Source organism: Adiantum capillus-veneris, chromosome 10, assembly GCF_014529385.1.
Source record: "Adiantum capillus-veneris isolate H3 chromosome 10, ASM1452938v2, whole genome shotgun sequence".
NCBI lineage: Eukaryota > Viridiplantae > Streptophyta > Polypodiopsida > Polypodiales > Pteridaceae > Adiantum > Adiantum capillus-veneris.
In genome coordinates this window covers 27,278,066-27,303,391 of record NC_140940.1, presented here as the reverse complement: position 1 = coordinate 27,303,391, position 25,326 = coordinate 27,278,066, and the positions used below count along the sequence as shown (strand labels likewise).

General features: G+C 44.5%; 1 protein-coding gene across 2 annotated transcripts in view; it reads left to right on the top strand.

Moving 5' to 3' along the window:
- Positions 1-2,963: 2,963 nt before the first annotated feature.
- The window catches only part of LOC147448593 (uncharacterized), a 58,094-nt gene continuing 35,731 nt past the window's right edge, over positions 2,964-25,326 (top strand). The window contains exon 1 of one of the 2 annotated variants that reach the window (XM_086521161.1): positions 2,964-3,325. In XM_086521161.1, coding sequence (XP_086377287.1) covers positions 3,101-3,325 — 225 coding nt within the window. In that variant the 5' untranslated portion in view covers positions 2,964-3,100. The remainder of the gene's footprint in view (positions 3,326-25,326) is intronic. The other variant, XM_086521162.1, reaches the window with a different exon arrangement.

Here is a 25,326-nt window from a genome sequence, read left to right as displayed (position 1 = left end):
TGAATGGGGTGAGCTCATATAAAAGTCAACTAAACCTAAAATTCACTCGTTCTCTCATTTGTGCAATAGAAGAGTGCTCTTGCTCCATCTCCATCTTCTTCTTCTTCATCTCCTTGTGTGTGTGTGTATGCGAGAGAGAGAGAGAGAGAGAGAGAGAGAGAGAGAGAGAGAGAGAGAGAGAGAGAGAGAGAGAGAGAGAGTGCGATCGAGCATTGCGACGACGGCACGACGATCGAAGCGGTTGGGCGCGGTGAAGCGACGGCTCTTTCTTCTTCGTGGCGAGGAATCCTCCATGAAGCAAGCGTAGAGCGGTGAGTGACACACCATCGCCTTCTTTGAGCTTACTAGTTTAGGCTTGTTGTGTGCTTGGAGCCATTTGTGGCTTGCACACGGTGTATCGGCAAGTTCCTTGCATTGACATGTGCGACATACATGCACAGTATCAAATTGGTGAGCTCTACAACATAGCCATTGTTTGTTCTAATGGTCTGATTGGCCAAAAGATGACAAAGAGGAATCATTGGCAAAGATGGTTGTATGGTGCAATATGCACATCTATCCATCCTGTCAAAATGTGACTATAAAAAATAGAACCAAATAGAACGCTCAATGATTCATTTTCAACATTTTGTGGCTCTATGATTGTCAAAGTTGTTACATGTGTGGATGGAGCTTCATGTGCAACCATCACTACGAATGCAGCAACCACTGACGTTGTTGTTTGCGATGAACTGCTCTCTTGAGTTATGGTTATAGGAAATACTTCTTAATGCTCAACCCCTTTGGATCGATTTTGTGTGAGAATTGGTATTGTTTTAAAAAAAGCAAAAATAAGGAAGCGAGTGAAAGAGGGAGAGAAAGTGAGGGCATAAGAGATTAGGAGGACAAGGGAGAGTGAGAAAGAAGGGGGCAAAGCGAGTGAAGGAGGGAAAGAAAGTGAGGGCATGAGAGATTAGGAGGACAAGCGAGAGTGAGAGAGAAGAGGGGCACAAGAGTGTGTAGGGAGGGGGAGAGGGAGTGAGAGGGTGAGAGAGAATGAGAGAGTTAGGGGGACAAGGTGGACGGGAGAGAGTATTAGGACAAAGGAGAGTGAGAGAGAAGGGGGGGAAAGGAGATGTAAGAGAGTGGGGGTAGAAGAGGGGCACGAGATTGTGGAGTAGGGAGGACGCGAGGGAGTGAGAGGGTGAGAGAGAATGAGAGAATAGGGGGAGCAGGGTGGGCGGGAGAGAGTAAAAGGACGAGAGACAATGTGAGAGGTGAGAAGAAAGTGAGAGGGCAAGAGAGAATGAGAGAGTAGGGGGGAGAGGGGGCATGGGAGTGTTTGCAGTTTTGGATTCTCAAGGCTTTCTGATTATTGACAGTTCCAGTTTTTTGCTACAATTTGCATCTTCTTTGTCTTCTTGACATCACATCTCAACGTTCGGATAATGAATTTTCACATTGCACCATAAAGGATGAGATTGTTGACATGTCACACCAACTACCTATTCACATTAATATGAAAGTAATAGCCTCTCAAGAGCTATAAAATGGATTTGTATTCACATTTTTCTGAGATCGACACCAAATAACTTGCATAGAGTAATACTTTCTCCACACAATGTCTAAAAACCTTGAAACATCCATCAAGCCTGCTTGGGATGCCCTGGAAACCATCACCAATGGTGAAGCAAAATATGGAAAACAATAGTTCAAGCATGCCGTCAAGGTAACAACAAAAATATATGGAACTTTATGGAATCTGCACGGACCCCATAGAGGATAGTACTACTACAACACCTGAGCCTTCAAGAACGCAACATATAACCCTGAGACCTTATGCCCTACAAGTAATATTAAATGTAATGCTTTCTAAGAATAATGAATGTCCTTTTTTTTTGAAGCTTTGTTTTTGTTGTCCAAGATCTGAGCGACGGCGATGTAATGCTTTCTATGAATAATGGACGTGCTTCTTTTGTTTTTGTTGTCCAAGATCTAACTAGAGATGATGACCTTTTGAAGCTTTGTATTTTGCTTTTCAAGATCTGAGCGATGATGTATTTTGTTACTTATGATATGTATCTCTATCTCTCACACGATTTATCCCCCCCCCCCCCCCCCCCCCCCCCCCCCCCCCCCCCCCCCCCCCTCTCTCTCTCTCTCTCTCTCTCTCTCGATGGTATGCTGTGTGTGTGTGTGTCGTCCATTCTCTCTTAATAAAGAGGGGAGAGAGGGTGGGAGAGTCAAGGAAATAGACCATATAGATCTTTGTGCTATGCATTCTCTCTCTTCCTATCTCTCTCTCTCTCTCTCTCACACACACACACACACACTCTCTCTCTCTCTCTCTCTAGAATCTTTCTGGAATCTGCTAGTCGGATTCCAAATAGCATTCTTACTCTTTTTCAATGGCTACCCATAAACACACTAAGAATCATGTTTCTGAGTACATAGCACATCAACTGGTTTAGTTCTTGTGGAGACTTTGGAGATCTAAGAAGATCTTGTAACGCTAACTAAACTTAGTAGTTTTTCCCCTTTGCAAAGCTGAAGAAGAGAGCGTTGTGCCAAACTAATGAGCTGTGTGCTTCGTCATGTTGTTTTAGCCCGCTCCACCTCCCCACCTAAGAGCAGCCTTGCAACTGGTTGCCAACTAGTTGTGCACATTTTGCACTCCTCCTCACGGGAACATAGTTTTTCCCCTTTGCAAAGCTGAAGAAGAGAGCGTTGTGCCAAACTAATGAGCTGGGTGCTTCGTCATGTTGTTTTAGCCCGCTCCACCTCCCCACCTAAGAGCAGCCTTGCAACTGGTTGCCAACTAGTTGTGCACATTTTGCACTCCTCCTCACGGGAACATAATATGTTTGCCACTGGTTGGCAATCGTGCACAACTCCTCACGGGATGTGGTTTGCAATCAAGTTACGATGTGAACTAGCTCCAAGGGTTGAATCCCAAGGTTCTTCTAATCGGACGGTCGTTTCCATACCTGCGTTGCTGGCCGTTGGCCGTCTGGTCTCGATAGGCGCGACGACGGGCCCGGCTGCAACGCTCACGTCCATGCGTTACGAAGAGTCTACTCTACTGGGGCTGATTGAGTAGTTGAACTGCACCAAGACTGCCATGGCCATGGCGCTGGAGCCTGTGAAGGTGCTGGGGGTGGGCTTCTTTGCTTGGACTGCTGCATTTCTGGTGGTTCGCCTTCTGCTTCCAAAGCGCTCTCATGATTTCTGCAACCGTGTCGTTTCCCTCCTGCATGTCGGCATCTCGCTTGTCCTTGCGTCACTCTCCGTGCAGGACTGGCACCGTATTTTCTGGCCACTCGGAACCTCTCCCTCGCCCATGCAGGTTTGATTCTGTCTCTTCATCAACCAGTCGAGGAAATCAGTTTGCAGCGTTTAAGAATTTGTTAGATTTACGGACCTAGCTGTTATTGCTCTTTAGCTAGAAAATGTACAACATAGAAACATTGTCAATGTTGGATGTTGTAAGCTGAGCTGAGAATCGGCAACATCGGCGCAGATGGGGCTAGTGAATATGGACAACCACGTAGGGATATGGAGATGATCAAAAGGGCTTAGTGAGTGCTGTGATAAGCGCCTGCTCTGGTAATTTTTGCTGAAGTCTCTAGGTCTTATTGCAGACATTGTGTAGGCTCTCTTAAAAAGGTGAGGCATGCTCTCTTAAAAAGGTGAGGCCTCTGCACTTGCTTTTGCCTGAACAGAGAGGCAAAGTTTTAAGGAATTTGGGATGTAGCTTTCAAAGTATACAATGTGAAAGCGTAGAGAGAGAGAGAGAGAGAGAGAGAGAGAGAGAGAGAGAGAGAGAGAGAGAGAGAGAGAGAGAGAGTTCTTTTAACCGACACAATCGGCGACGAAATAGATGAATTAGATGATTATTACATGGGAGCTGGTATATATATATATATATATATATATATATATATATATATATATATATATATATATATATATATATATATATATATATAGAGCTGGGATATATATATATTGGCTTATTTGACATGAGAAGTGGATTACATTGGTATTTACTTAAACACCCTCTTTGGAGCTCGTAGTGGACTTATGCAAGAATACCAAAAGTGCCAGGTGCAGCGGAAGGGTTTAAGGGTTTAGCTTGGATCTAGTACTCCGCACAAACACAAGGTTACTTTACTTCACTTGAAAAGAATTGAACTGAACTGAATGAAAGAGAGAGACGCAAAGAGAGAGAGAGAAAAGAGACGACACGACATGTCGGGTCCCAACCACCCTCAAGGGCCCCCTTGCTCTATTGCCAGAGCAAGTACTTGCTTTATTACTTGCACAAATGCTGATACAGTGATGCTAAATGATGAGATGTTGAGATGCTAATGGGTACTTGATGCAGATGCTTGGTACTGCGAGGATACTGAGGGGTACTGCGGTAGATGTTGACGGGTACTGTGGGTACTTTGGGTATTGAAGGTACTTGGGTGCTAAGGACACGGAGGTCGTGATGATCCCTACGCTAAGCTAGGCAAGAGCCAAGCCAAAACGCAAGGGGTGCTAGATGCTAGGGTACTGCGTCGACGTCGACGTCGACGATGATGATGTCGACGACGACAACGAGGGTTTTTTGTGCTGCGGTGCTGCTGAGGTGCTAATGGGTACTGCTAAAGATGCTTGGTACTGCGACGACGATGGTGATGACGACGAGGCTGTGGACTGATCTGCTATGGCCAGAGATGGCGATGGGCTGAAAACTGAAACTCGTTGAACTTAGGCTGAAATCTGAACTTGCTGCAATGACGACGACGACGATACGGCGATGCTTGGTTGAGGTTCTTGTATGGCGAGGCTATGGCTGAATGCAAAGGCGTTGATGATGCCGATGACGATGGGCTGAATACGAGAGGATCTGTTGATGATGGGGTTGCGAGGGTGGGACTGAATGTTGGCTGAAAAACGTTGATGCAAGGCTACAAAAACACTGGTACTGCTGGTTCTTGAGAGGCTCTGCTTCTCTAATTCTCTGCCTTCTACCGGTGCCCAAAGGGTTTCTTTAATAGGTCTTTTAGCTATTCGCCCTACCTACTTTTAATAAATGTCATGTCAAAGTCACTTATTAATGAATGACTTAAGTGACTGTACATATGCCTATATGCTTAATTGACTTAACTTGCATGTGCAAGTGAGGGTATGCAACTATGACCTACCTTATCATGCACGTCTTGTTAGAGGCTCACAAGGGTGCCAGGCTAGGTCCTAAGCTGCAGAAGCTTGTCCACGTGGCGCAAGTGCAATGCGCACTTGACAAGAAGCTACCATGGACACTCCAGCATTGGCAGCTAGTGGATACATTGCCGAGAATGCAACTGTTGCCTATTCTTTGAACAAGTTGTCATTGATGTCTACATCAGCTGATAAATTAAGGCTCGTGGACAACTGCAAACCAAGTGTCCACTTTCAGGAACAGTGAATACATCCTGTTTTCTTTATCCTCAAACACAGAAGACACTTTGGGAATGCTTGGTTTGCCAAAAGTCAAGTACGATTCGCATAAGTCACCTGGGTTACTCCAACCTTTTCCTGTGCCTGATCAACCCTGGGAGAGTAATGCCATGGATTTTATTATAAATCTACCTAAGACTCAGACTGAAAAAGATGCGATTTGTACCATTGTGGATTTTATTTTGGATCTCCCTAAGACTTAGACTGAAAATGATGCGGTCTGGACCATTGTGGACATATTTAGCAAACAAGCTCACTTTATTCAAGTCAAGAAAACAATCAAAGCGGATCATATGGCTAGGATTTTTCTAGTATAGATTCTCAAGCACCGTGGGATACCCTCGTCTATTCTGAGTGATCGAGATCCTCACATGGAAGGAAATTTTTGGCGTGTGTGCGCTCCTTGCCGCACTGTCGAAGCAAGGGACTTGCCAATACACCGTGTGCGAGCCACAAATGGCTCCAAGCACACAACAAGCCTAAACTAGCAAGCTCAAGAGAGCAAAGGGTGTGTCACTCACCGCTCTACGCTCGCCTTCATGGTGGATTCCTCGCCGCGAAGAAGAGGGAGACGCCGCTACGCCGCGCTCAACCGCCTCGCCGCCGTCGTGCCGCCGCAACGCTCGATCGCACACACACTCACACACTCTCTCTCTCTCTCTCACACGCACGCACACAAGGAGATGGTGAAGGAGAAGGTGGAGATGGAGCAAGAGTAGCTTCTATTGCACAATGAGAGAATGACTCAATTTTAGGTTTAATTGGCTTTTATGTGAGCTCACCCCATTCACACTTGGGCGCCCATGCTTAGCCAACTAACCCTAGCATGTTCGTGTTAGAGTGCGCCTCTCATCGGCGATCACTCTACCTTTCCCTATTGGACCGACAAGCCCGGTGCCTGACTCTACTTAAATAAATAATACGGTTACAGTGTCCGTCGTAGGCGATAGGGTGTCCGTGAGCCACGAGGGTTAACATTGCCCCCCTTCCTGATGTAGATTCCGTCCTCGGAAGCTATTGAGTTGAAGCTTGGTATGTCCATGTTGTAGAGCATCTAGATTTGAATCTGCAAGGCAAAGTCACTGTTTTAGCAAGCGGAATTATATTGCCATAAATCATGAGGGGAATGTAAAGTACATGTGGAAATGAGTAAATGCAAGATTTATGAAATGTTAGACTGCCATTAAGGACAAATAAATTGCACTTTGAGTAGATTAATTAATCAAGAGTTTTGAGCTTATGGGTGAGTCTTTGACTAAGGTTAAAACAACTACTCTAGTACTAGCTAAGCTAAGAAGATTATCTAAATGCAAGATTCTCTAATTATGCTTTTCAGCTTTGATTAGCCAACTCGCTCTCACAACTGCAAACAAAAGCTTGAAATGTTAACTGTAAGCTCAATGGAAGTCTTTTAATTTTTCTTCTTCTTTTTTTTCTTTTTTTTAATACTTTTTTACTTTGGGTCACAATCATGTGACGTGTGTGCTTATTTTGTATGTCCGGGGTTTTTTGCTTCTCAAGGAAAAGCGCCCACATTGGGAACCTCTAGGGCTCTAGTACCATAGACAATACATGTGAGTGAAGTACCAATTCAAGCCAGGATTTCTCTTCTAGCGTAAGATTTTTCATTTGTGGCACTTATGTTTTTTTTTGCTTCCATTTCCTTGGTATTCGCACTAGTGTTTTTTGTTGTTTGAGTGAGTAAGCCTTTCTCTGCCTAAAACATTCCTAAGGTCTCAAATACTCGGATAATTTTATTAGCTAGGCCTAGTGGTCAAGTAAATGAGTTAACCTAAAGTCACGGTCTCCTAATCTCCAGGCTCATCCATAAGATTAAACTGGAGTTCAATCAACTTAAGCAAAGACAAATTTATACATCTATAATGGCAGATAACAATCATAACTATTGCACTCAAACAAAGAATGAAAAATCATTATTAGCAATTACACATATCCACCAACATGAATCATGGAAAGTCGTACACCTGGAGGTATGGAGTGGCTCATTTCGTTGAAGCAGATGTCCTCAGCCATGTGGATGGAGATCCATATAAGTCCTACCTAACACATCAAAAAACAGGCACTATACCTCTAGGAGGCATGTCAGTGTGAAAAATTAAATCTCCTAAAAAACAAACTCAAAACACAATCCAGACCCCTAACCTACCTATCTGTCACCCCTTTTAGAATCAAGGAAAGAGGATATTATATAAACCGGGTGGCCACCGTAAGGCTAGGCCTCTATCCTCATCATCTAGATAAATAAAATCGTTGTCTGTGAGGCCATAGTCTTCCTTGGTCTCTATTAGTTCCTCTTCATCATCCTCTTGTGCAAGCATGCTAATCAAGAACCTCGCGATGCGTGGATACTCATCTTGTGCAAAAGAATAAGCATGTGCCATTGGAGACACATTCACTACTGGGTAGGGATCACTAGTTAGCCATAGACGTATCAGCCATTCTAACTCCTCAAAATTTCTCTCACATGCAAGGCTCTCTATCAAATCCCATTCGCAAGAAAGTATAGGGTAGCATACGTAGAACACTTGAGGAAAAGACAAAGGATACCTTTCATCAAAAATAGAAGTGAATGCCTCTGGTGAAGTAGCCATTTCTGACAAGACAGATAGATTTGGTTAGGCCTTTAAAACATAAGAGTTGTTTTTGTGTGTTGCTTGAATTGACACGGTGAATTTGGACTTATATGTAAGATCTGATAGGGTGCTCTCTCGTTGCTAGTCGCTCTTGCTCTTTACTATTTTTGTTTTTTGTGAGTATAAGGCTATATATATATATTCCCTAAGATTGGAATTGAGAGGTCAGGGAGGAAGGTTGAGAGGGGAGCGAGTGAATGATTGATGTTAGCAAACACTCCCCCCTTCCTTGGGTAGATCATACCTTTTGGAATGAGGTCGTCACCTTTTGAAACCAATTGTTCCAAGTTGTTATGGGTGAAGGTTTTAACCAATAGTTTTCGACCGCCCTATGCGTTTCATCTAGTTGCAAGGGTGGTAAGGTACTCTCCCATGATTTTATTTGCAACGTTGTTGTAGGTGGTGAACTTACCCCGGGAGGTGCAAACTCTTTCGTGCTTGTATGGATATGTACAGTGGTAGGTGGAGGTTGTGTCGAAGCTTCTATTTGCGTATAGGAACTACATGAAGAGCAAGAAGCTTCATTTGATTTCCCTGTTCCTGAGCTAGGTGGAACAAATCGTTCTTTCTTTGGTACCCAAACTAGCTCTAGATCAGGTGTGTAACATTCCATGATTTTTTCCTTTCCGCGATTTTCAATTTGTTTTGGAGCCACAGGATTGGGTTTACATGGGCCAGGTGACAGGTAAGAGTACACTTTACGTTTGGGCACCCAGATTTGATCATTTCCTTCATAGTATCCTTGGGCTTCCAATAGTCGTTTAGGAATCCAACGCAACGTTTCTTTACATTTCTTGGAGTGAGTGGGACGGTTCTTACTAGGTTCCCGTTTTTTTGCATCAACCATGCTCACTACAGAGGCTTTAGGGACCCACTTGTATATTTTCTCTGTTATATTAGGATGGTTCTTGTGTGTCTCAAGCTTTCTTTCAACTACATCAGTTGAAGCTCTAGAGAGTTGGGCTATGGGGACGTATGGTTCAACCTCCTGGACATGCAATGTCTTGGGTTTTATTTCCTTAGGCAATATCTCAGGGACTATGGCTTGAGTGGTAGGGCTAAGAGTTGGTTTTTGCGTTGTAACACCCCCAGTCCCCTAATCAATAGTGCATTTGGTGGCTATCATCCACGTGCTGCCTAGGTTTATATTACCCTCCATAGTTCCAGTAGGCATGACCAAAAAGTCTTGAGCTACAATTCCATTGTCATAACTGACAGAAGTGTGCCAGATTCCAAAAACCGTAGTTTTTTTCTTGTTGACACCCTTGACTTGGATAATACTCTCAGATAGAGGTGGCTTCCCTAACTGACACCACACCCCATAGGATAGCAGATTATATTTAGCACCCGTGTCCAATAAGGCGTTATATAGCACTTTTCCATAGGCACTATTTAACTCAATAGGGTATCGTAGAGGTGTGTCAGAGTCCAACCCATCCTCTTCGATTTCCACGTGGAATGCATTTGTGACTCCAAGGTTAGCCTCTCGTTTTTGTCTTATACGTTGTTGTCGCTCCTTAGCCTCAGCTTGAGCTTGTATCTTGTTTAACTCGGTTTATGCTTTGGCGGCCTTCTTTTGATGAATGGCCCGTAGTTCTTCTTGGCTTAAAGGATCATAATATCTTTTGAATTTACTCCCATTGAGGAATCCAATGGTTTCAACTCCATCAAGAGTTTCCACACGAAGGGTACCTTGTGGGGTAATTTCACATACTCTATATGGTCCTTTACCAGCATATTTCAACTTTTTCCTCTCCTTACGTACTCCATACATAAGGACTTTATCACCAACTTTGATGTCCTTGTCCTTCACATGGCGATCAAACCACTTCTTTCTCCTATCCTTTTCCACAAGAGCATTTTGCACAACCAACTGTCTCTCTTCGTCTAGTTTTTCTAAGATATACAAACGCTCGGTTAAGGGGTTACCATTCCATCCTTCTTGCGAACTTCTTGCGAAGCTACCCTAAGACTAGGAATGACAAACTCCCAAGGCATAACCGCTTCTTGGCCGTATACCATTTTGAATGGCGTACAATTAATAGCCACTTTATAAGCAGTACGATAAGCCCATAGAGCAGATGTCAACTTCAAATCCCAATCAGTGCGATGAGCTTCTACCGTCTTGGTTAAAATAGATATTAGAGTCTTGTTGGTGCTCTCGGCTTGTCCATTAGCTTGCGGGTAATAAGGTGTAGACTTATGGTGGGATATCATAAAGGTCGTGGTAAGCTCTCTTATTACCTCATTTATAAAATGGGTACCATTATCACTAACAATTTCAAAAGGGCAACCAAATCTTGTGATAATGTTCTCAAAAAGAAACTTAGCTGTTGTCCTCGCGTCAGCTTTTTGTGAAGCCTTAGCTTCAGCCCACTTTGTTACATAGTCCGTAGCAACTAGAATATATCGAGATTGAGTGTTGCGAGCTGCGGGACTAATTGGACCTACAAAGTCTAAGCCCCATTTTTCAAATGGTTGGGTTACTTTAATAGGATGTAAGGGCATTCTGTCTTTGCGCTGTGTGGTCTTGTAACGTTGGCACTCATCACACCCTTTTGTAAAAAGTGATGCATCCTTAAATAAAGTTGGCCACCAATAGCCTGATTGCAGCACCTTTCTAGCAGTCAGGTCTCCTGAAAAATGTCCTCCTGCTATGCCCATATGTGCTTCTTGCAAGATATACAAATATTTATCCTCGCGGGCACAACGCCTAAGAATATCGTCCTTGCCTAATCTATACAGAGTTCCGGCAATCAAACAATAGGGTTCACATTCTTTTACTAGCCTTCGAGCGATATCCTTACGAAGTTCCTTGGGTGGAAAACCATTAACTAAAAAGTTAACAATGTTCTCACTCCATTCAGGCATAGTCTCAACTATGAATAGAGAAGTATCGGGTAATTCATCATCAACTCCTGTAGGGGCTTCACCATTGGGTATGCGAGACACATGATCAGCCATGACGTGCCTTTTACCGGGTCTCACTACAATCGTGAAATCAAACTCCAGAAGAATTAACAACCATCGTGTGATTCTTCCTGTGGAGCATGGCTTGTTTACCAGATACAGCAACGCTTGATGATCCACATAAAATACAAACTTGTTTGCCAGAAGGTAGTAGCGAAATTTCTTTACTGCATAAACCATTGCCAAACCTTCTCGCTCTGTAGTGGTGTAGTTTCTTTCAGCATCGTTCAATTGACGGCTTGCAAAGCTAATGGGATAGTCCAATTTATGTTCTCCTGGTTGAGTGAGAACACACCCAATAGCAAAGTTTGATGCATCAATATGCACATGGAAAATGACATCCCAGTTAGGTGTCCTTAAAATCGGAGCACTTGCTAGTGTTTTCTTCAATTGTTCATAGGCCTGGTCACACTCTTCAGTCCATTTAAATTCAATGAGAAGCTTGTACAAAGGACGTGCTATCCAGCGAAAAATAAAATAAACCGTCGATAATAACCCACGTGTCCCATGAACCTTTGAACTCCCTTGTAATTGGTTGGTGGTGGTAACTCTAGAATCACTTTAATTTTACTCTCATCGGTTGAGATACCATTCTTGGATACTATATGCCCTAAAATAACTCCATGCTTGACCCAAAATTGGCATTTGAACGGGTTCAATGAGATACGATATAACCTACACTTTTCAAACACCTTCCGCAAACATGATAGATGTTCTTTCCAAGAAGAGTAAACACAAAGGTCGTCTAAGAAAGCTTCACAAAACTCTCTCAAATATTCTTTAAAAGCAGTGTTTATTAATCGTTGGAATGTAGCAGGGGCATTTGTTAAGCCAAAAGCCATCATACGAAATGCAAACACGCCAAATTCTGTGATGAAGGCAGTTTTAGCTTGGTCCTCTAGCGCTATCGTGATTTGGTTGTAGCCTGAGTACCCATCTAGAAAGCTATAAGCTTCCTTGCCTGCAACTCTTTCGAGTACATGTTCGGAATATGGTAGGGGGTAATGGTCTCTTCTAGTAGCTGCATTAACTTTTTTGAGGTCCACGCACACCCTGAGTTTCCCATTCTTTTTTGGCACGATAACTATTGGAGACACCCATTCAGAGTGTTCAATAGGATATATGAACCCACATTTGATAAGCTTTTCTAGTTCTTCTTGAATGATCTTTGCGTACTTAGGATTCATCGGGTAGGGTCTTTGTTGTACGGGCTTCGCAGTGCTAATCATAGGGATTGTATGTTGGACCACAGAAGGTGGAACACCTTTCATATCATGGTATGTCCAAGCGAATATGTCCTTGAATTCCTTGAGAAGCTCTTTGAGGACCGCCTCTTCAACTTCTGTGAGGTCTTGGGCAATAAAAACAGGTTTTGATTCTTCACCGGGGTCGGCTAATTCTATTTCTTTAACTATTGCCGGACCATCATAGATTCCATTATTCCCATCGATAGGTATTCTTTGGGCTTTTGTGTACACAACCTTTGCTTCCCCTGTGGTGTAAGATTTGAAATGTTCTGGTGTAGGATGCAAGTCTGTGGATTCTGGTTGTGCTTCCATTTCTGCTTTCTTGTGTTGTCGAGCTAACTCTTGGTTTTGACGCCTCCTTGCAGTGCGGCTCAACTTTGGCTTGTCTATGATCTCTAATTGGGCTATGTCATGGGGTCGTGGTCTACACCACATAACATTTTGGAGATATTCACCCCAATTGTCTACCAATTTTCGATGAGCATCACATGCTCCTATATAACTGAGCCATTCTGCGGAGGATCTCTTCTTTTTTATCCTAGCACGTACATTGGCTTGATATCGACGCCTCTTAAGGTTTTTCTTTTTCTTATTTGAGACCTGCTTTTGATTTGCATTTAGATCTGGCTCACTAAAGGAGTCCTCGTTGGTGTCCTCTTCACTCTCGGAGAAGCTATCATGGGTTGATGTGCTCGGTCTTTCCGAATGTTTTGACTCTGAACTTGCTCCACTCTTTAATTCATGAGATTCCGAATCCGTTTCACTCTGGAAGTCAGTGTCTGAGTCGTGCTGGTTAAAGTCTTCTATTGAGCTATCGGTGTCACTGTCAGATTGGTCCACAATTGCCTTGCCCTTAGAAGATGCATGTATGGCACTTATCATGTTTAGAGGTGCAATTTGTGGTACCTCTTCCCCCTCTGGTGTGACCCAAGTGGTTCCTCTATTTCCCCAAGTATCTATGGTTGCAGCTAGGTGTACCCAGTCTACGTTGTCTGATTCCGTCATACCCGGTAACACATCCATGTAAGGAGAATCTTGGCCAATGTCTGTATCCTTCTTACAAGTGTAACAATATTGTAGTGGGGCCGAGTGAACTGTGGTGTCAGAGCGATGATCAATAATGGTTTTACTCCCTAAGGGGTGTACCTTACCAGTCACCAAATCCACTCTAAGGACAGAGTCTTGGAATTGCAAATAGACATGATTTTTAGACCAATCATGAACCATTTGTGCTTCCCTCATGAATGGTCGTCCTAAAATCATTTCATATGACATAAGGTGTTTAGAGAAATCCATTACAATGAACGTATGTCGTACCTTGTGTCCTAGAACTTTGATCTTAAGATCCTTGAGCATCCCCATAGGTTTGGCTATGGTACCATTTGCCATCTTTACCACAATGTTAGTAACACGGAGGCGGGGTTTTCCCATGGATTCCCAACAATCTTTTGTAACGATGCTAACTTCCGCACCACCATCAAGAATTCCCTTTATAGTTAATCCCTTGGTAGTGATGGGTAGGGTCGCATTAGACTCGTCGCCTTCAAAATACTGCCCTAATTCGTTAATGGGTACCTCGATCACAGACTCGTGTCCATCTAAGTCAAGTGATTGCACATGATTTTTCTCATCAATCATAATCGAGTCAGGCCTATTTGGTTGCGTAAACTGCGGTAATCCCGTTCGTAGCTCTCCGTTAAGGAATACTCGAAGTGCAAGGAATAACTCAGGATCTCCATACAGCTTTGCTATGATCGTGGTTCGGACCTCAGAAGACATGAAGTCCACTAGTTTGGCAACATTCATTGGCATTTTGCAGGGTGTAGGTCCTTGACTAGGAACTGGTGAGGATGGAATCTCATATTCCTCAATGGGATCAGGTATTCCTTCGTTAAACATCCTTTCCAACAAGAAGGGTGTATGCTCACTTTCTGATGTCCCGTCCTCACTCCCTTCTTGGATGATACTAGATATGGCTAACGATCTATGATTCATGTGGGGTGGATGAACTTGCGTGGGAAACACTGTGTCATGAATTTTGACATGCATGGGTTCTGGTTCTAGTTTCCTTTGAGTCTCCTCCACTAAACCTCTTAGATGTTTCACCTGCTCAATCTCGTCTACTGGGTTTGGGTACGTCCCAATCTTCTTTTTACGATTCTTCCCTTTTTGCCCCTGCGGTTTATCTTGGGGGTCTTGGATTGGATTTGGAAACACTTGTGTTTTCAGAGGCTCTTTATGGTTTTCTCTTATTCGGTTTTCATTTGGTTCCATGTTACGGTTTTCTTTGTCGGTCTTTCCCTTTGTGGTATTGGTTGTAGTCTCCATTGTCTCGATTGAATCTGAATCATCCTCGAGGTCATTCATATACACGGGGTCATCTCCTGTTCCTATGTTTGTTTTGGAACTTGGCTTTGAATTTCCCGTATTCTGCGACCTCTTCCTTCGTGTCTTCTTTTTCTTTGCTTGGATAACTGACACGGTATCTCTCTCTTCGAGGATATGGCCTGGCCCTTGAAGCATGGACCGTGTAATCGCATAAGCGGGTGCGACGGGTGGTATTGGCGATGTCACACTAGCAATTTCGACCAAATTTAGAGATGTGATTTTAGGCGCATTTGGGTTATAGGGGCATTGGGCAATCAAGTGATCTATGCCACAACGATTACATGTGAGTATTGGCATTGCAGACGTGCTCCCTTGATTCATTTGCATCTGTGCAGCATTCTTTTGCAGCCTAATAGGGCACTCCGCTGCTCGATGTGATCCACCACACTCGTAGCATTGAAGAGGTGGCCTCCTAGCCTGGGTGTTGATATTTTGACCTCTGGATGCGAGAGCAGCAGCTTGATAAACCGGCTTGACTTGCCCCCAACAATCTTCCATGTAGTATATAGGACACTCTTCCAATGTATCAAGTCCGTAGGCAATACTAGTGTCTATTTCCTCCTCACAGCCATCTGCATAAGCATTTGATGGCTCGCAACCCACTTGGTTCATAGGGACGACTCTTGGATGCGGGGACTGCGGTCCCAGCACAGGAGGTGGTAGCGGTGTAGCTTGTACAACATTTTGAGATCTAGGGACCATGTGTTGCAGTAGTTGCTCAACAGGTGGAGTAGGCATCAATATAGGAGCTCGAGGCGCATCCGTCCAGGCTACAGGTGGTCTATTTGCCATCATACGTTTGATCATTAAACAATCCTTAGCTTGGTGACCATACCTACCACATGCGTTGCAAGTTCCATTAAATTTTACTCTAAACGTAGGGCACTCACTAGTGCTATGTGGACCTAAGCAAATGGAACACCATTGTTGCTCCCTTCTTGGATACATGTGACTATTTTGAGGGGGTCGATTATCCTTAAGAGACTCTTGGATTGCCTTGGTGAGGTCTGTCAAGAATGTCTCAAATACCTTTGGCTCATTGGCAATGGGCTTTGCAGTCATGGGTTCATACTCATTGGCTTGTGAGCTAGTGGATCTCGTGTCAGTAGACACCCTCATGCCTGCTATCATCAAGTTGTCCTCTAATTGGATTGCATTGGCAGTGACATCTTCCCAGGTTGTGATACCTCTAATCACTAGTCCATTATAGATTCCTTCATTCCTCAACCCTCGAATGAATCGATCAAGCAGTTGGTTATTGTTGAAGCGCTCATTTACAGGGCAGCGAGAGTTTAAGTGCTTTAGACGACTAATGAAGTCCCTTACTGACTCTCCTTCCTTACGTTCGGCCTTCTGTAGCTGAGATGCTACACCCCAAAGCACACCTTCTCGTATGTACTCCTTTAGAAACAACCTTCGAAGGGTAGGGTAGATTGTTTTCTCGTCCACCCTTAGGGTTCTATACCAATCTCCAGCCTTCCCACTTAATGTCAAGCTTAAGGCATTGCACTTATGTAGTTCGTTGCGTTCCCCTAAGGAATCACATACTTGTTCAAACACTTCAATGTGTTTTCTAGCATCTTCGTCCCCATTGAATTTTTGCGTGAGTTTGGCAATTTGTACTGCCTTACTTCTAGGCTCTCTATCAGATGCATGACGCATATTTTCCGCGATAGATCGACCTATGGTTTGAGCAAACGCTGCCAAGTCACCTATGTGAGGAGGCAGGGCCGGTGGAGGTACTCTTGGAATCATATGTGGGAGAGGGACGGGTACCGGTCTTGGCATATGTGTGGATGATGCAGGATATGGAACATAACTGGGCATAGGTCCACTCGGATAAGGGCTAGGGAGCGGCACTCGAGGAGCATAAACAAGTGGTACAATTGGAGGTGTGGGGGCCATGTGTGCATAAGGGGCTAGAGGCACATACGGTTGAGGCCCCATATTAGGTACTACGACACTAGGTAGTGACACTGCGCTAACCGTAGATGTCATCGGTACATTCTCTGTCAGGCTTATCCCTGGAGTGAGCACTGTGTTTTCCTTAATAGAGGGTTGAGCCAAGTTAGGGAAGCTAAAGTTGTCGCTCGGAGGCTCAGATTGCATAGAGACCCAAGGTGAAATGACGTAAGATGGGTCCATGGGGCTCATTAGAGGAGTCTCCATTTGTGATAGAGTAGGCTGTTGAGCCTTGCTCGTATCGAGAAATCTCATGGGGCCAGTTGAGAGTATATTTACCCCTCGGTTTTGCCTTTCTGATTGAATAATGCCATGGATAACATTACAGATCATTTTCTGTTGATCTTCGATGCTCGTGGCACTAGAGGTGGATTGTATAATCTCTATCCATCCTACATGGTAGGCATGGCCAGAGTGTAGATCCGTCAACACCTCAGTGTCGAGGTCGTATGTCCAATGATCATTAATGAACAATCCTTCTAGAGTCGACGTGTTAACGGTTTCTTGTGAGGTAGAAGCAATGTTGCTCCCCGTGGTTTTACTTGTCACCAACGGTACTCTAGAGGGAACTTCTGAAGGAGGCAGCTCAACAGGGCCTTCTTGGTAAGAAGTTGGCAGGATATCTACATGGACACTCTTTGGGGGTGTGGGGTCGACGTGCGATGTGAAAGGAGAGTCCACTTCCCCACCCCCTTCGTGTGCTTCATTTGCATCAGGTTCCGAGCGAGTAGCTCTACCTAATGTTTCCATGAAACGGCTAAACATACTAGTACTAGGCTGTGGAGCTTCGGGAGGTGCATGGCCTTCTCTCTCAGTGTTTTGGGTAGGGTATGCTTCCATGATTTCTGAGTCGGAGGAGGAATCACTAGCGGCTATTTTAGGGTCTTGGGTGGTGCTACCTTGTGTCCCCGCTGAGGGTCTAGAGCCTATCGTGGATGGGTAATGGGTGTCCGTATGAACAGAGGCACCCTCAATATGCTCGTGTTTTAGCACCCGCCCAGAGCGTAAGTGCATGTGCTTTTGATACCCTAAGGTGTCAAAAAGCTGCTCTAGGAGGCCTTGTGACTAGTTTTTTGCGTGTTTTTTGTTTGTTTTTTTGCTAGATTTTTTAGAGCGTGTCGTGGAATGGGCCGTGTGATAGCTCGAAACGAGCGTATCGCTAGGAGGGACGCGCTGTGCTTTACAGCCCACCGTTTGGTTCTATTTTGCTCCAGAAAAGCCCGAAACAATCTTTTCCTAGCTAGGGAACTAGGCTCCAAATAGCAAGTCTAAGGGTGCAAGTGGGAAGAGAAGGGAGGAGAGTGGAGGACTTGTCCCACATGCTCTCATTCCCTCTTGAGGGAGTAGGGTATATATATAAGAGTGAGTTTAGTATATATCATAAGACTGAGGCGTGGGCGTGGGCTTGGGCTTGGGCTTGGGCTTGGGCTTGGGTTTGGGCTTGGGCTTGGGCTTGGGGAAATGATCCCGATCTCGATCTATCTTTTATACAAAACAACCCGTCCGTTTTAAAACTCACGTTTTTTATTTTCGAAAATTTAACCTCCCCCTCACTCGCGTTTTTATTTTTCGGATTTTTTTTTTCAACAATTTTTTTTATTTTCGATTAAAAAAAAAAATGCAGAAAATGCAAAAATTGAAAATGCAGAAAATGCAGAAATTGAAAAAACGCAAGATATCCAGAAAATTGAAAAAACACAGAAAATGCAGAAATTGAAGCTTGATAGAACCAAAAGATGCAGAAAATGCAAAAACGCAAGAAATGCTAGCTGTGCAGTGCAAACCAGAAAACGTAGAAAACGCAGAAAACGCAAAAAACAGAAATCTCCACACAACTACACACACTCATTCCCTGCCTTTCCTATGATAGAAATTGCACCACAAGAAAGCGTAAAGTGCTTAACCGAGCTTAGTGTAGGGCATTTCCCCGGCAGCGGCGCCAAAAATGTGCGCTCCTTGCCGCACTGTCGAAGCAAGGGACTTGCCAATACACCGTGTGCGAGCCACAAATGGCTCCAAGCACACAACAAGCCTAAACTAGCAAGCTCAAGAGAGCAAAGGGTGTGTCACTCACCGCTCTACGCTCGCCTTCGTGGTGGATTCCTCGCCGCGAAGAAGAGGGAGACGCCGCTACGCCGCGCTCAACCGCCTCGCCGCCGTCGTGCCGCCGCAACGCTCGATCGCACACACTCTCACACTCTCTCTCTCTCTCTCTCTCACACGCACGCACACAAGGAGATGGTGAAGGAGAAGGTGGAGATGGAGCAAGAGCAGCTTCTATTGCACAATGAGAGAATGATTCAATTTTAGGTTTAATTGGCTTTTATGTGAGCTCACCCCATTCACACTTGGGCGCCCATGCTTAGCCAACTAACCCTAGCATGTTCGTGTTAGAGTACGCCTCTCATCGGCGATCACTCTACCTTTCCCTATTGGACCGACAAGCCCGGTGCCTGACTCTACTTAAATAAATAATACGGTTACAATGTCCGTCGTAGGCGATAGGGTGTCCGTGAGCCACGAGGGTTAACAGCGTGTCTTGTTTGACAACCTTGGCATGAAGTTGAATTTTTCTTCTGCATACCATCCTTGAACGGATGGGCAGAGAGAGATCGTCAACTCTGTCACAAAGTGATGACGTGGCTACTGACAGCAGAAACCCTAATTTCTGCTAGAAACCCTAAAATTCTTGCAAACCCTAATTTCTACCAAAAACCCAAAAACCCTAATTTTTGGAAACCCTAACCCTAACTGTTGGCTGAAACCCTAAAGTGACTGAAAACCCTAATCAGGCGGCAAATGCCACGTGGCAGCAGTGTACGGATTTTCGGATTTTACGGAGGTGGAAAAGCCCAGCTGAGCGACGCTATTTTCTTGCTTTTCCCCACGCCATATGTTGTGTAACAAACTGCTGACGTGTCAACCTACTGAAGAACAGAGCTATTGGCCGAGGGGCCTAAACCCTAAGAAGAACAAGTAACAGAAGAAGTGTCACAAAGTGATGACGTGGTTGCCCAAGAGCAGAAACCCTAACTGCTGAAACCCTAATTCTCGAAACCCTAATCCTAAAACCTGTAAACCCTAATTTTGGAAACCCTAACCCTAAAACCTGCAAACCTTAATTCTAGACACCCTAACCCTAAAACTTACAAACCCTAATTTTGGAAACCATAACCCTAAAACCTGCAAACCCTAACCCTAAAACTGCAAAAACCCTAACCCTAACCCTAAGGGCAGCAAGGAGATTTTCGAAATTGCGCTGGCTGATGACGTGGTAGGCTGTACGGGTTTCCGTGATTTACAAAAAGCTGGCAGCTTTTGGCATTGCCTTTTGGACGAGGAGCTTTTGAGTTTTGAAGGCTTTTCACTGTAATTGCTTTTTAGGCCAAGGGCCTTTAAATATGAGGTTAGGGCTCATTCTCTAGCATGCTTCCTGGAGAAGGTGCAGAGTGTGGAGTTCCGACTTGTACTGTGTTGATGCAATATAAAGAAATACTGAAAGGGGCGCCAAGGTTTGGGGCCAATGCTCTTTGGGGTGGAATTCCGCCATTGTGTCGCGTGTCGTCTCTCTCTCTCTCTCTCTCTCTCTTAGTTCAATTGTTATTGAAGTGCTAAAAGTCTGTTCAGTCTGTTCTTTTCTATTGGCATGTGGTGCCCGGCTTGTGACAGTTGTATCAGAGCATCAGGCGTGTGCTTTTCTGAAAGCATACCGGTCCTACAAAAGAGCAGACAGAGCTATTGGAATTTTATTTGAGGGATCTTCGCCCTCCAACCCGGACTTATTAGCCACTCCCACCCTTACTTCATCGCGCATCGAGCGCGCTCCCTTCTTCACCGCTCATGTCTTACAGGGTATAAGCCAATTAAGATCACTTGCAAGAGAAGGATCCAGATTTGTTTCAAGTCATTGTTCTTCTCAGAAGCAGGGCCATGCAAATGTTGATGTCTACAGCTACCAACCAGCATACTCCAAGTACTTGGCAAGCTTTCAAGAAAAAAAAAAATTTGCCCGAAGTTATATGGTTTTTGACATCTTCCTTCGGAGTGCAACTTCTGGCAGAGTGGGGTATCCTGAAATGCTTACCATGGAAACCCTAGCAGATTATATCTTGAAATTTCTCAATATCTCTCAGTAGATGTCTCTTCACGAGCAGATGACCTTGGAGGTTCGGTGCGATTGCTACCTTGGGACTACCATTGCCGCCAAAGAAACACTGTTTGTCCAAAAGCTGATGGACCATGCTGTGCTCGGCTACGACCTCATGGAAGGAACCTAACCCTAATTTTTGGTGCGGGTTTTCAAGATGGAAAGTCAGTCGACTTTTCGAGCGACTGATGTCGAGATTGCTTTTTAAGTTTGAGTTCTGTTTGATCTTGTTTGGAATCTGTTTGAAATGGATGGTATCTGTTTTGAACCTGTCTTGGTGCCGATTTGAATTGTTTGACTCTGGTTTTGATATCGGTTTCAATGATTGGTGATTTTACTCCCGAGTGGAGAATGCTTGTTCATACTCATGGCGTGGACCCTTGTGGTTATTTGCGGGGGGAGTATTGAATGATTGAAAAGTGTTGTTTTTTACTCATGGCCCGGACCCTTGTGGTTATTTACGGGGGGAGTATTGCTATTGTGACTCCCGGCCTGGACCTAGATGGTTATGCGGGAGGAGTATTAAGAAGTCTGAGCAGTGGTTACTCTCAGCACCTCCAAACGACGCTGGCTGTGGTCTGGGGGGCGTTTGGTTGTATAAGGCCTCTATATCTCCCGGCCCGAACCTTTTTAGGTTATGCGGGAGGAGTGATGAGGGAGTCGTTGAATATCTCCCGGCTCGGACCTTGTTAGGTTATGCGGGAGGAGCGTTCATCGGCGGCTTTATGTTTCTATGTCTTATAACATGCATATGTAAGCATTTGTGTTGCATTGTGATGTGCCAACTACTGAATATTCCTAATTGGATGAGATTGCCTGGGTATGTAATTTTAGTGCATCAAGATACCCGTGGAAGATCAGTACGGTCTGGGTGTGATGGCTAATTTTACTACTCCGGAATATCAAGAGTTCTGATATGGACGAAAGGAGAAGCTAACTCCTTGATCAAAAGAGCAAAAAGGAGAAGCTAACTCCTTGATCAAAAGAGCAGAAAGGAGAAGCTAACTCCTCAACAAAAAGAGCAAACTGATTGTCCCTCGGAAATTTTTGAGCTAACTTGAGTTGTTTTGCAAATATGTTGTAATCGAGGACGATTACTCTCTTTCAAGAAGGGGAGATGTAACAAACTGTTGACGTGTCGACCTACTGAAGAACAGAGCTATTGGCTGAGGGGCCTAAACCCTAAGAAGAACAAGTAACAGAAGAAGTGTCCCAAAGTGATGACGTGGTTGCCCAAGAGCAGAAACCCTAACTGCTGAAACCCTAATCCTAAAACCTGCAAAGCTAATTCTGAAAACCCTAACCCTAAAACCTGCAAACCCTAATTCTGGAAACCCTAACCCTAAAACTTGCAAACCCTAATTTTGGAAACCATAACCCTAAAACCTGCAAACTCTAATTCTGGAAACCCTAACCCTAAAACTGCAGAAACCCTAACCCTAACCCTAAGGGCAGTAGGGAGATTTTCGAAAATTGCGATGGCTGATGACGTGGCAGGTTGTAGGGATTTCCGTGATTTACAAAAAGTTGGCAGCTTTTGGTATTGCCTGTTGGACCAGGAGCTTTTGAGTTTTGAAGGCTTTTCACTGTAATTGCTTTTTAGGCCAAGGGCCTTTAAATATGAGGTTAGGGCTCATTCTTTGGCATGCTTCCTGGAGAAGGTGCAGAGTGTGGAGTTCCGACTTGTACTGTGTTGATGCAATATAAAGAAGTACTGAAAGGGGCGCCAAGGTTTGGGGCCAATGCTCTCTGGGGTGGAATTCCGCCACTGTGTCGCGTGTCGTCTCTCTCTCTCTCTTAGTTTAGTTGTTATTGAAGTGCTAAAAGTCTGTTCAGTCTGTTCTTTTCTATTGGCACGTGGTGCTCTATTGTGACATGTTGTGAGAGAGAGAAGGATACTTGCTTTATTTTTATGAAAGCCACAGAGAGAGAGAGAGAAATTGCTTTTGATTTTTAAGCTTTTGGGGCTCTGCTTTTGGGCATCCCTTGTAAACAAATAAATAAACGGTTTAGGGCTCACTCTGCAGAGCATTTGGACGCAGAGTCTGGGAGTGAAACCCTAAACGCTCTTTGTACTCTGACATTGATTTTAATACGTAAAGAAATACCGAAAGGGGCGCCAGTCTTTGGGGCCAATATCTCTAGGCATGGAACTCCGCCGAGCCATTGCAAATCTATTGTGATCTGTGAGTTGTTTTGAAGTGGTTATTTGGTGCTGTGGTGATTGATTCTTGACTTGGAGCGTCCAAGTTTGTTACAGTGGTATCAGAGCACCGTCGATTTCTCTTCTACGGGAAATCCGATCCCCAATTTTTTTTCTGCAGCACCTATGGCTTCACGCAAGGATCAGTCGACTCCCTCTGCATCTGGAGATGCGGGTAGGGATCACAACGAAGATTCCAGCAGAGTATGGCTCGCCTAGGCCTACTCAGGCGGAGCGACGAGGGATGGAGGGTCGTCAATTGATCGGCGATGCAACGAAAGATGATGCTCAATTTTGCGAAGGACCCAAAATTTGCGAAGTATATGAGTGAGACTTCTTTTTAGGAAGTGCATGAACAGTGGCAGAAAACCACTACACCACCCCCGAAACCCGCTCTCAAGAAACTTTCTGCTCACAAGAAATATTCAGAGAAGGAATTAGATGAGGTGGTTGATGCACGAATTTCTCAGCTTTTTGACGCGCAAAGGAAAGCCAAAAAGCACGGCAAAAAGCAGAAGAAAGGCACTGACTTTCCGGGTTATTTGGGTCAAGGCGACATTTGACAAAGCAAAGAAACAGAAGAAGTGTGTTCACTTGGAAGGAGTACCCAGTTCTTCTTCTTCTTCTTCTGACAGTTCTTCTAGCTCTTCAGATTCGAGTGAAGAAGACAGAAAAGGTAAAAAGCGAAGCAAGAAACAACGCTTTAGAAAGGGCAAGAAAAAGGCAAAGAAGGCTAAATCTCGCCCAGAGACGACAGTTCTATTGAGGACTCGTCTACAGACAGCTCAGATTCCGATGACGGAAACTTTTATGCGAACAAGAAGAATTTTTATAAAGCCAACCAGTATGACTTTCTGGAAGATAAAAGCAAGAAAGTCCGAGAGTTTAAGGAAGGTGGACACTCGATCAAATTTGATACTTTTTCAGGATATTCAGATGCTTCGAAGGCTTTGTCTTTTATAAGCAGTTTAACATCGCTTTCGCGGGAGGACGCTACATAGAGCACTCCAAGATTCGGAGAGCTGCCTCTTACTGTAAGGGGAATGCTCGCACTTGGTGGTCCACGCTTCTTCTAAACAAGACTGCGCCAGTTAAATGGCTGAAATTTAAGAAGCTTTTTATTTCTTCTTGGTTGACGCAAGAGTATGAACGAGATATAGGAGCTGTTTGGAACCATCTTTGGATGACCAAGAAAGATACGATCAATGCTTATTGTGAAAGATTCTGGAGCTCTTTTCTACCCGCCTCTTCATTCAAGAAGATCTTGTTCAGAGAACAGATTGAGCGGTTTACCTTGGGTCTACCTATAGAGATCCGAGATCACTGCTTTGAGCAGAAGTCAGCTTCTATTCAGGAGTTGATGAGTCATGCGAAGCGAGGCTTTGCCATTCACTCTGGCAGTCTGACCTACCTCACAGATGAGGCCATGATACAACGAGCCGAACAGACTTCTGGGAATGAAAGTAGAGCAACCCAGAGAAAAAGGATGCACGACCCAAGCTTACTCCAGGAGCGAGCTCGATTCATCAAGGAGGGGAAGTGCTTTGGATGCGGGGAACATGGACATATCTCCGCGAAGTGCCCTAAAAAGGCACAGAAAGAACAAAATGATAAGGACGATGAGAGGTGTGAGAGTTCGAGAGCAGCTGAGGAACTTGGACGAAAAGGCAAGATGAAAACAGGACTGGTTCCAGATTGTGTGGATACCGATCCCGACACCATGGACGAGAGTACAAAACTTTGTCGAGCTTGGGGCAAAGTGAGATCAAGAGGCCCTGATCTTCTTTGATGGAGGAGCGAAGGCCAACTTCAATTCACCGGAATTGGCAGCGCGGCTCGACATCACTCCCGATCGGATGGGACCACTTGCGGAGGCAGTTCTAGCGGCACCCGGCAGGGACGTAGCCATTACACCTGTCATTGGCAAACTTCGGTTGCATTGTCAGGGGTATTTGGGGCATGATTACTTCTTCATAATGCCTTTGGAGGGTTGTGATGTTCTCTTAGGGATTCCCTGGTACGACAAGAACAACGCCGTGGTCGATTATCGGGCGAGGAAAGCGACTTTGACTACAGAGAAGGTAGAACCATTGTACTTGATATTAAACTCAAGGGCGAATCTGTCCCTAAGGCTTCGGCCATTTCAAAATTAATGAGATCCAGTCTGTTTGTTTACTCGATCTTTATGAAAGAATTGAGCGATAAGGATAGGACAAATATGTCTAAACTTGATAAGAACGCCAAGATTTTCTCCACTCTCAAGTCGATTGCTTCTCAGAGGGCCTA